At 38.3% G+C, this 12151-nt stretch overlaps 1 protein-coding gene across 4 annotated transcripts; it reads left to right on the top strand.

The window, feature by feature from the left end:
• On the top strand, positions 3547–11951 carry LOC109725600 (enhancer of mRNA-decapping protein 4-like). 4 transcript variants are annotated; one of them, XR_002220299.1, is made up of 13 exons: positions 3547–4523; positions 5224–5273; positions 5356–5512; positions 5611–5829; positions 6588–6716; positions 6909–8399; positions 8995–9354; positions 9433–9552; positions 9839–10009; positions 10282–10440; positions 10636–10779; positions 10944–11109; positions 11185–11318. XR_002220299.1 is itself a non-coding variant. In XM_020254842.1 (12 exons), exons 1-12 carry the CDS (start codon positions 3717–3719, stop codon positions 11491–11493), a joined length of 4116 nt encoding a protein of 1371 aa, XP_020110431.1. In that variant the 5' UTR covers positions 3548–3716; the 3' UTR covers positions 11494–11951. The 4 variants fall into 4 exon arrangements, 3 of the variants coding, with proteins under 3 accessions (XP_020110431.1, XP_020110438.1, XP_020110444.1); XM_020254842.1 differs by lacking the exon at positions 10944–11109 and having other exon boundaries at positions 3548–4523; positions 11185–11951; XM_020254849.1 differs by lacking the exon at positions 10944–11109 and having other exon boundaries at positions 3548–4523; positions 10651–10779; positions 11185–11951.

Raw genomic sequence — 12151 nt, forward strand, 5'->3', positions numbered from 1 at the left:
TTATTTAATTTAGATATATTTCAAAAATATATAACGATATTTTGCTTCTGTTCCATACTTAACCTTCAAATCCTTTAAGGGCATGTTTGTTTTCATGTAAATAGACTTGGGTGGAAGTGGACTTTGGATTGAAGTAGAGTTGGGGTGAAATTTAATTCACTTCTGCTGTTTGTTCTTAACTGTAAAAGTGCAGTTCTGCGAGTTCTGTTGTTTATTTGGTAGGAAATAGATAACGTAAAAAGTGTAGCTCTCCACCCTCTGTATACTTTCCTCCGAAGTGATATAATTCTCAATTTTATAACTAAGTGAATAATAAATTATAATAAATAAAAATTAATATAATTATATATTTATATAATTATATATATGTATAATTATAAAATAAAATTTTAAAAAATTATATTATTTGTTTGCATATAAATTATAATGATACAACAAATAAAATTCTAAAGTTAAAAAATTATTAACATTTAACAAATTAAATTTTCATCATTTTCTAAATATACAAATTAAACAAAAAAATATATTAAAACTTACCTAACCAAATTTGATCATATTTAAGACATATAATCAAAATAAAAAATTTTAATTACTTCCACAATTGAATATATTTGGATGAAATGAAACTAGTATTGTTCAAAATATCACACCCAAAATAACAAAATATATTGTGCATATNCAAAATATCACACCCAAAATAACAAAATATATTGTGCATATCATTATCACACCAAAAATAATAATATCACATCCAAAATGTATGGTTACGTCCATACCAGAATTTTTTTTTTTTTTTTTTATGGTGTCTGTTGAGAAAAAAAAATGGCGATGTGGAGTTGGATCTGGGACTCGGCAGAGGAAAGGGTAGAAAAGAGGATAACCCTAACACATCAATTCCCACTCTTGCCTCTTTTCACCTCACCGAAATTGACTTCGCCTCATGGGAAGAAGAAGTCAATTTCATTATTTTGGATGAACTAGACTTTCGGGCGTAATAAAATTACGGTAAACCAAACAACGGAAGTGGTCAATTTTTACCGAAAATTACTTTCCCCTTCCCACTTCCACCCCACTTCAGTGCAAACAAATATATCCTAAGTAACTGGATCTAGATCCTAATTTCCATATTGATCCCCAATACGAATCCAATGTATCAGGTGAGTCAAACTTAGCTCAAGAAATTAGCACACACGACACACCTAAATGGGAATTTAAAGTCTTTCTATTGATCTCGGTGGCAACGTTGACGCTCGGATAGATGTGATTGTAATTTGACTTTAAAATGAAACTAGTAAAAAATACACCTAATTGTGGCCTATGTTTCTATTCATTTCATTTACGACAATTTCGAACCTTACCAAGTCAAAGCTGTTTTAAATAAAATAGTTGTAAACTTAAATTATGGCTAAATTACGATTAGTTTAACATAAACGCGCGTGCTAAGTTACATGTTTTCATCCAATGAATTAATCAAAAAGCTAAAACCATACTGGGATCCGAATGATGTTAATTGGTACTTTATTAAAGAAACTTTATTAGCTTTATTGCTTCCTTAAAAATTTTCCCATCCAATAAAATGTTCTTCTTTAAGCTTCTTTTGTTTAGCTCTGACCCTTATTTATAGCTGTGCTTTGTCCTTTTTAACTCTTCTTTAATTCTCACAACATATATAATAGGGATAATTATCTATATACCCCACATACGTTTGAAAATATCCGATTTATCCGTACTTTCTTTTTCTTTCTAAAATAACTCCTCATATGTTCCACCGTTATTGCAAAATACCCCCGCAGTTATCTCTTGTTAAGTTAAGTTGGATTAAACGTGAGTTAAATATCTACCACAGTTTAAAAAAATTAAAATGCCAATTTTGCTATTAACTTAAGAGCAAATAAGAAATGTTGGTGTATATTGAAAAAGACCAAAAATCAAAATACTTTTTGTGTCCCTGACTTTAAGGGCGAATAAGAAAGTCAGTGATGGTGGAAGGGTATATTTGAAAGACAAAATAGTAATTTTACAGAGATAACAGAGTTAATTAATAAATTTTAACTCTAGGGATATATTAGAAATAAGTTGTAACGTAAAAAGAATATTTTTAATATTAGCCTTCTAAGATGGGTAAATCGAAAAGTCGAGAACTTTTTAGGGGTACGTAAGCAATTGCCCTATATAATATTATATCAATCAAACTTATAAGCCTGAATTATGCAAAGTTCATATTCTCACCGCGAGTGAGCACAAGATGCAACCACTGTTAATTTCCCAGCATCCGCAAGACAAATTTGTACAAATATTCTCCCATTTTGGGTTAAACATGTAAGGAGCACCCTCAACTATACCACGTTACCAAATGTACCCCTCAAACTATACCACAGGATTCTTACAACCAAGAAGTTCTTGATTGTAAGGCTTGCCTTGCCCATATTTTTATCTGATTTATAACTTCTAAGTTTTTTAATTATCTTTATTTATTTTGTTTTAGTCATTCAAATTTAAATTTTAGGAGTGTTTGGTCCCTGGTTGCATGAGGCCACGCAAAATCTCCGCTCAGGAGCTGCATCATGCAGCTAATCAACCCCTTTATCAAGTTATATCTGTATAAAGTGTCACCCTGTAATTAATTTTCATTCATAAAATATTTGAACTTTATAAAATAAATTATAAATATATATTGTATATAAAAATGAATAAAAAATTTTATGTCGACAAATGAAATTTTAAATGCAATAAAGAGTATTTCATACACATTGGAGGAATTTTTAAAAATAATTAACTAACTAAAAATAATTTATGTTGTGAATTCGATCTATAGATTTAAATCTAAATTCAAGCTTTAATATAAATTTTAAAATGAATTCAAATGTTTAAACTTAGCGTATACACTAAAAAAATAGCATGTTACAAACCACATATTAAAAATATTTATGATATAACAAAATTGAAAACATACTTAGAAATAAATAAAATTTAGAAAATAAGTCAATTAAAAACTAGACTCGTGCCACAAATAATCATTTAAATTTAAAATATAGATTTCAAATCTATTTGTAAATGTGACATGCATCACACGTACACTATACTAGTATAATAAAAACCTGCAGTCCGCTTTGACATTACCGCTATTTTTATTTTTTAATATTAATTTTATATAATTTGCTATAATGCTAGAATTACTATTATTTTAGATATGATTAGTTAGCTAGAAATGGACTCAAGTGATAGGTGACGATCTCTAAATTTTTTCTAAAGAATATGAAAGTGGTTACAAATATTTTTTTATTTCTAAAATAAATAAATATTTGAATGTATGAATTTGGAGGTAATCTAACATTCCTTTGCATACTATTTACATAGAATTGTTATATATTTTTAGTTTGATGTAAATGATATTTATATTATTAAAAACAATGGAAATTAGGAGGGGTTAGGTGTTAACCAAAAAAAAAAAAAAGGAGAGGAGTTGGGGATGAATGTTAGAGGAACAAATAGTGGAGGGGTGTCTATACATTTTTACCGCTGTTTCTTTCGCTTTTTCCAGTCGCCCCCCTCGTCACTTCTCGTTCTCCATTTTCATCAGTCTCCCGACTCTCCACCCAGATCTACTAACCTGCGCCCCCTCCTCTCCACCCGGCGCACGATAGCCGGGCCCAACCCTTCCCCTTAAACCCTAGACCCCGCCGCCTCCGCCGTGCTCGGAGGAGTCGCCGCCTCCCATGGCGTCCCCCTCCGGAAACCCTAACCAATCCAGCCCCTTCGAGCTCGGGAAGCTGTTCAAGCCCCCTCCCAACCCTAACCCTAACCCTAGCGCACCCCCTCCCTTCCCGCCTCCGTCCTCCTACGCCGCCGCTCCGCCGCCGTACCAGGCGGCGCCGCCGCCCCTCGGGCCCTACTCGTACCCTCCCGCCACGCCGCCGCTCCACCACCACCCCTTCCTCCACTACCCCAAGGAGCCCCTCCACCGCCCCACCATCTCCTACCCCGCGCCCCCTCCCCACCTTACGAGCCCGACCCCGAGCCCGACCCCGAACCCTAGCCCCCCCGCGGGGCCGAACGCCGGCGCCCGCCTCATGCAGCTCCTCGGGAACGCCGCCCCGACCCACCTCGAATCGGTGGTCTCGATGCCCCTCCCCTCATCCATCCTGCAGGACTTCCCGCCGCCGCCGTCGCCTGCGGCGAGCTCGCCGATCTTGCAGGCGATCCCGTCGGCGCCGCCGGCCGTCATGGCGGGGGTCGCGCAGCCGCCGCCGGCGAGGATGCCAAGCAGCAAGATGCCGAGGGGGCGGCACCTCGGCGCCGGCGATCGGGCCGTGTACGACGTGGACTCGAGGCTGCAAGGGGAGTCGCAGCCGCCTCAGCTCGAGGTGACGCCGATCACCAAGTACACCTCGGATCCGGGGCTCGTCCTGGGCCGTCAGATCGCGGTGAACAGGTCGTACATTGTTTACGGTCTCAAACTCGGCAATATCAGGGTGCTCAACATCAACACGGCGTTGAGGTCTCTTCTTCGGGGGCACACTCAGGTTTGATCTTGTAGAACACTTATTATCTGAGCTCTCTATATGGTCCACCTCTTCATACAAATGTTTAACTTTGAAGTTCTTGTGATATAACGGTATTCTTCGCCATATTTGGATGGTCTTGTGATTATTTGTTATCCCAATTCATAGTGGAATGACCATACACCATACGCCATACGCCATACGCCATACGCCATACGCCATACGCCACCTATATGAGTAAAGATTTGGAGTGCCTTTTTCTTCGCCTCCTTTTCAAGATTTGGACTTCTATTAGTGAAATCTTTGCAAAAGTTTTAGCATTCTCCTGATGCGGATGAGATAGCTACATGAGATAGCTACGTACTGGCTTGTGAGAACTGGTTTTGTAGACTCGAACTTCGAATTGAATTCTCAAATCTAAAATAAAGGTTGAGGGATTCTTCTTGTGGTCATATTACTTCATCTCCTAGCTTGCTTTTATTTAGTGAGCTGACTTGGTATGTATCATTGTTGGATGAGATCTAACTTTGTCAAAGCAGTCCATTTAAGTTCTATAATTTCTTGAAATTGATTTGATATTTGTAATTGCTGGGATATTGATTTGATTTCAGGTTCTTATATAGTGGTTTTTTGTATGCTTAAGATGTGCAAGAATCATGTCCTTTTTACTGCAAATTCTGCTCTTTACCCTTCGTGTTAATTACATTTTTATTTTCTTTAGAGGGTTACGGACATGGCTTTCTTTGCTGAAGATGTTCACCTTTTAGCAAGGTAACTTTGTGTATGTTACCTCTTTGTCTCTTCCCTGTTTTTTCTTCAATGCATTTTATCGATTTCCCTGGTTTTTTTACAGTGCCAGTGTAGATGGGAGGGTTTTTGTGTGGAAGATTGATGAGGGACCTGATGAGGAAAATAAGCCACAAATAACAGGAAAAATTGTTATTGCGATACAGATTGTCGGAGATGCAGAATCGTTTCATCCAAGAATATGTTGGCACTCTCACAAACAAGTAAAGCCAGCTTTCTAAGATTACTCTTACATTGAAGCACTTTTTTTTTCCCCTGAATTTTATTAAGTTAACTCCGTGCCATGATTACTGTATCTCAGGAGATTTTATTTGTTGGAATTGGCAAACTTGTCCTAAAGATTGATGTAACGAAAGTAGGACGTGGAAAAGAGTTTACTGCAGAGGAACCTCTTAAAAGCCCAATGGAGAAGCCGATCGATGGAGTGCAGCTTATTGGTAAACATGATGGGGATGTGACTGATTTATCGATATCCCAGTGGATGACAACTCGATTAGCTTCAGCATCAAAAGATGGCACGGTTTGTAATTCTTCTTGACTGCACGCCGCTGTGATGTTTGTCTTTATTTGTAGTAGTAATATATCTGTTTTCATGCATATAATATATGTAGGAGATAGTTGTTTCCTTCATTTAATAGCAAATGATACTTTAAGTTTGCATATTGCATTCCTAGCCACACACTATTGGACATGAATACAGTGCTAGTGTTACTGGCAGGATTCGGCAATACTTCCGTTTTGATACTGGTTGCCCTGTTTGGATGTTGGAATTAGTTTTCCAAGAATAAGGTATTCCGTATAAGATTTTCTAGTATGATTGTAAATAAGGAGTTTGATTTTTGCTCCTTCAAATATTTTGCAATCAATGATTTGGTAGGACAACATATTTCACCTACGAGGTGATTTATCTTATCTAAAAAGATGATTTGAAGGCCAATATAGTATCTAATTCTAAACATTCGATCACATTCCTTATCAATCAAAAATACAAAATTTTTGAATAAATCAAAGGGATATGCCAAACAAGATATTCATGTATCTAAACAGGATCTTATTCTTTCTGCCTCTCCCAGTACTTCTGGATTATAAGCCTAATGATTTTGTGTAACATCTGAATGCATAAGCTGTTTAAACTTGTATGATGCAATGCTTCAAGAGGATTTCTCATAATAAATAAATGAGTGAAACAATGTTTTAACTTGTAAGGCAGCATAGTTTTTACTTTTCTGGTGCAGTTTTGGTTACTAACACCCTATTACAACTATATTTTTACTACAGGTAAAGATTTGGGATGAGCGCAAGGGAGTGCCTCTTGCTATTTTGAAGCCACATGATGGGCAAGCTGTTAACTCTGTTGCATTCTTGACATCACCTCATCGTCCCGATCACATCAATCTTATAACAGCTGTATGTGTTCTTATTGCCATTCCGATTTCTTCTTGATGGTAGTCATTTTATAGCTTTATTCTTTAGATATATTTTCTGACATGATCTTCTCAACATTTATCAATTTTGCATTCTTTATAGTCAAATTAGTCAGCATTAACATGCATCTGATCCATGGTGACTTCTCTAACAGTTTCTTATTTGTGTTATTAGGGTCCGCTAAACCGAGAAGTTAGAATTTGGGCTTCTGAGAGTGAAGAAGGTTGGCTATTGCCAAGTGATTCTGAATTGTGGCAGTGTAATCAAACCTTGGATTTGAGAAGTTCTTCAGAACCTCGGCTTGAGGAGGCCTTCTTTAACCAAGTTGTGGTTTTGCCTCGAGCAAGCCTCATTATACTTGCAAATGCAAAAAAGAATGCAATATATGCAGTCCATATTGAATATGGCCCATTTCCAGCTGCTACACGCATGGATTACATAGCAGATTTCACCGTTACAATGCCAATTTTGAGTCTCACGGGAACCAATGAATACCTTCCTGATGGAGAACAGGTCGTTCAAGTCTATTGTGTTCAGACAATGGCTATTCAGCAGTATGCCCTGGATTTGGCACAATGTCTACCTCCACCAAATGATGGTAATACTACACTGGGAAGAGATTCTTCTGTCTCTCGTTCTTTTGACGCCCTTACTTTGGAAACAGCTGAAGCTTCCCGTGGAAGTACTTCTAGCATCGCTGAGAGTGCAATTGCGACTTCAGACCCTGCATCCTCGGCTTCTGCAGAAGTTATTAGTAGTCGTGATTTCTCTGTATCTAATCTTGAAGTCAAACCATCAGCACCTCCACTTCTTTATTCAGAGGCTGATGCCTCACGTGTTCCAACATTGCCCATTCCTTTGGATATAGATCTTGCAGGAATTCCTGCTTTAAAAAGCCCTTCAAAAGGTTCTGAACATGCACCTGATACTCCTGCAAATAATAACATGGCAAGGGAGGAACCTAGAGGGGGTCAAACTGATATATCATCAGTTCAGGATCCTCATTTAATGTTTAAACCAGGTGGCAATCCAACCCATCTTATAACTCCATCTGAAATTATGGCAGGTGTCTTATCTTCCTCTGAGAATACTCAGGTCAATCAAGCAATAAAAAGCAATGAATTGAAAATTAAAGATAGGGCCGCTAGTGATAGCTATGAGAGTGTAGAGATGGACGTAAAGGTTGTGGATGAGAGTAGATTAAACCAAAATTTGGAATTCACTAGAAAAGATTCTCAAGGTGCTCTCGAGGAGAACAAAGAAAAAATCGCCAAAAATTCAGAAACCAGTACTGAGGTAGTTGATCGAGATTCTGCACTAAAAGAGATTTCTGGTTTGGAAGATTTGCATTCTAGAGATGAAAAGACAACTGCAGAGTTCTTGGAGCAGCCACCTGGTACTAGTAAGGAAGAGGTGCAAGACAGCACGAAAGATGTCCCCGAGAAATTTGAAGAGTCGGCTGTTGCTACTGTAGCACAATCTGCTTCAGCTGCAAAAGGGAAGAAGCAGAAAGCGAAGCAACCTCAAGCATCCATTCCATCGTCCCCTGTTGTAAGCCCTTTTAACTCTACGGACTCATCAAATGAACCAGGAAGCAGCGAGAGTGTACCTCCAACTGATGCTGTTTTGCCTCAAATCTCATCCATGCATGACATGTTGAACCAGGTGATTTTTCACTCAGAAGCAACATCCTTATGTCCGTGTATTTAGCTTTTAACATTAGATTAGTTGCTTCTCTCTATTCACGTCTCACTTGATTCGTATTAGAAAGTTCTCTTCTAAAATTGGTAAATGCATGATTAGAAGAGTAGTATTTTATAAGATGTGCAACTTATACTACATATTTGTCAATTTTCTTGTGATTTTAGCATCCTTTTCTAATGATGGCATTTCTCTTATGTTTTTGAACTGTTTAAATAATAGTACTGAGATTGCTGGCCTTAAACATGGATGAAAAATTAATTGATTTGTGCAAATTACTTAGAAAAATCTTCTAATTGTTTTACTGCTGTCAGAAAAGGAAGTGTTAGTTTGTAATAATTTGTGTGGTTATTGTTACTTTTGTTCTGTCTTATTAATATTTGCTTGGATGGAAATGAACGGTAAAATTGTTTAATGATTGACTTCCTGGATTACTTGGTTCTTATACAAAAATTTGACCACTATTTGTTAATCTGAAGATTCTATAAAGCTTTCGCATGCAAGCTAATATAAGTCTAGTTGAACAGGAGTTTACTGATTGCCATGGGCTATGTCACAGGTTATTGCATTGCAAAAGGATCTGCAGAAACAGATGAGTGTAATGGTTGTTGTTCCTGTTACCAAGGAAGGCAAAAGAGTGGAAGCAGCCCTAGGGAGGACAATGGAGAAATCTATCAAGGCTAATGTCGACGCTATGTGGGCCCGCTTCCAAGAGGAAAATGCGAAATTTGAGAAGGCTGAGAGGGATCGAACCCAACAGATTACTAATTTGATCACAAGCTGTATGAACAAGGATCTACCTACCTTATTCGAAAGGGCACTAAAGAAGGAAATATCAGCTCTGGCTCCTGCTGTAGCTCGCGCAATGACACCGGTTGTCGAGAAGACCATATCTTCAGCTATAGCGGATGCCTTTCAGGTTGTGTTTAAATTCATGTTACTATTTTGTCATTGATTTGCTGAACTATCCGGGACCATTAATACTTTTTTCTTTCAGAGAGGGGTTGGGGATAAGGCAGTGAATCAGCTGGAGAAGTCGGTTAATTCGAAACTGGAAGCTACGGTGGCTAGGCAAATCCAAGCACAGTTCCAAACTTCCGGCAAACAAGCTCTTCAGGTGTGATGGCTTTGCAAAATCTTCTTTTGTACACCTTGCATTATATTACCCATGATTTAAATCAGTGTTTTAGTGCTTGTATAGTTTGTCCTTTTAAGACTATCGTAAGGTTTTCTTTTTTCTTTTCCTTTTTTCCTCTTCTGATATTCTGAGACTGCTATCTACATGATGCCAAGTTCTCGCTCTATAACTATATTGCACTAGTCCTCTGGAAAAGCTATCTTTTCTGATTACACAGTTTCATATGTAATTAAAGAAGCTGTTCTAATAATGGATGCATATACAGGATTCATTGCGATCTTGTTTGGAATCATCACTTATCCCTGCATTCGAGCAATCTTGTAGAGTAATGTTTGAGCAAGTTGATGCCACATTCCAGAAAGGCATGTCTGAACACACTGCCGCTGCTCAGCAGCAACTGGAGGCGGCACATACTCCACTGGCTATTACTCTGAGGGTAAGTGTTAGCCTTGTATATTAATAGTTATCCCAAGAGAATTTTTTGATAATATAATGTTTAAATTGCATCGGAGGTGCCTCCCCTTTCTAGAAGCTCTAAATTTGTACCTAACTTTCAGTCGTTACAATTGGGCCTCTAACCTTCTTATTAAACTTTTCTTCAAGTTCATCAATATTATGAGCCCCTCTGGTTGAAATTATGCTAATATAAACAATGTGAACTAGTTAATTTACTAATAGACAGTAACTTGTGTTCTTTCTCTTTTACAGGATGCAGTCAACTCTGCATCATCGATCACCCAGAGTCTCACCACTGAATTAGTTGATGGCCAGCGCAAGTTGTTGGCTCTTCTTGCGGCGGCAAACCCTAAAGCAGTCAATCCAAATGCCCAGGCAAACAATGGCCCTATGGCTGGTCTTCCTGATTTGGTAACACTCTTTTCTTTGTCCATTTCTTTGATTTCTGCCTCTCTTATTTTATTATGGGTGTCTCTTCCTCTCTCTCTCTCTCTCTCTCTCTCTCTCTCTCTCTCTCTCTCTTTAACTGGCTTATTTTGGAAACCAATATAGCAAAAAGTACTTGCGCATGATGTGTACAAAATATTTCACACTCACTTCTAGCAGGCCTTATCTGTTCAGCAGGTTGAGGCACCATTGGATCCCACAAAGGAACTGAATAGACTGATATCTGAAAGGAAGTACGAGGAAGCTTTCACGATGGCTCTTCAAAGAAGCGATGTCTCCATTGTCTCTTGGCTTTGCTCTCAGGTCTAAGTTCAGAAATTACTTAGCCCGGATGTTTCAAGGAGCTTAGATATAAAGGGCCTGTTTTGCCTTGGAGTTTTTGCAGAAATGCTGTTTTTGAGAGCAGTTTAAAAAAGCACTAATAACTTTTTTGTGAAAACCTTCTTCATTGCTTATTTCTGCTGCAGAAACAGGACCCCCAAATTGAAGCTTTTGCCTTTTGAGCCGAAAATCTCATTTTAGTTTCGCCCACAAAACTGTCTGGGCTATTTGTTATTAAATGGTCGATTTCTAGGAGTTTCTGCGTTGTAGATGAAGCTATGCCAGAAGTGACACCACTCTTGCTACAAATAGGTTTCGATAACCTCGGCACTTTAAATTTTACTAGTTTGTTTTCATGTTTCCCATTTTGGGTATCCTTTCTTGCAGGTTGATTTGCATGGGATATGCTCCACCGTGCCGCTTCCGCTTAACCAAGGAGTGCTCCTCGCTCTTCTACAGCAGTTAGCATGCGACATCAGCAACGAGACGTCACGTAAGGTCGCGTGGATGACGGACGTGGCCGTTGCGATCAATCCCACCGACCCAATGATCTCGGTTCACGTGCGGCCGATATTCGAGCAAGTCTACAACATTTTGGCCCACCAAAGATCACTACCGTCCACGACAGCTTCTGAAGCTACCAATATCCGGCTTATAATGCACGTCATCAACTCGGTGCTAATGAGCTGTAAATGATCTCCGTCTCCCTCCCCCCCCCCACCTTCTGTGATTTGTTAGTGTGCAGCTGAAACCTTTTGTATAGGCTAAAAAATAAAAAAAAGGAGAGAAATTAGAGGGACAATTGAGTAACGTTTGGACTTTTACTGGGGGTGTTTTGTAATGTAAATTAGATGGTAGGAGACCGGTATCATCCCCCCTTTTCTCATTTCGTCCATCGTCGCAGTTCTTTTAAATTTAGGGGGTAAAAAAATTGCCATCTTTTTTTCTTCTATTTTAATTTTGTTAAGTGTCTATCAACAAAAGGTGGGCCTAAAGGTTTGTATCTTCTGCTTTGTCGATGAGCTATGCTTTCTCTGTGGTGGCTATCTTTTATTAGCAGAGTCCTAAATTGTTGTTACGTCCTTTGAAACTCTGGGATTATGAGGCTGATAATATTTGCAGTAGCACAAACATTTACTTGCTACATTTTTTTTCTTTTTTTTGTAAGTGAAAACCAGTTTACTTCAACACAAACATTGGTTGTGTCGAGTTCAAAGTTAAGCTTGTTTAGTCTCGCAGATTTATCCTTGCGACTGACCTTAAAATTGCATTCTATGTACATTGCGAAAAGCTGCTAATGGAAGAGTTATAAATGATAGCTGAATCGTTGCTTTATAATCGAAACGGAATATTA

The sequence above is a fragment of the Ananas comosus genome, linkage group 2 (genome assembly GCF_001540865.1).
Source record: "Ananas comosus cultivar F153 linkage group 2, ASM154086v1, whole genome shotgun sequence".
NCBI lineage: Eukaryota > Viridiplantae > Streptophyta > Magnoliopsida > Poales > Bromeliaceae > Ananas > Ananas comosus.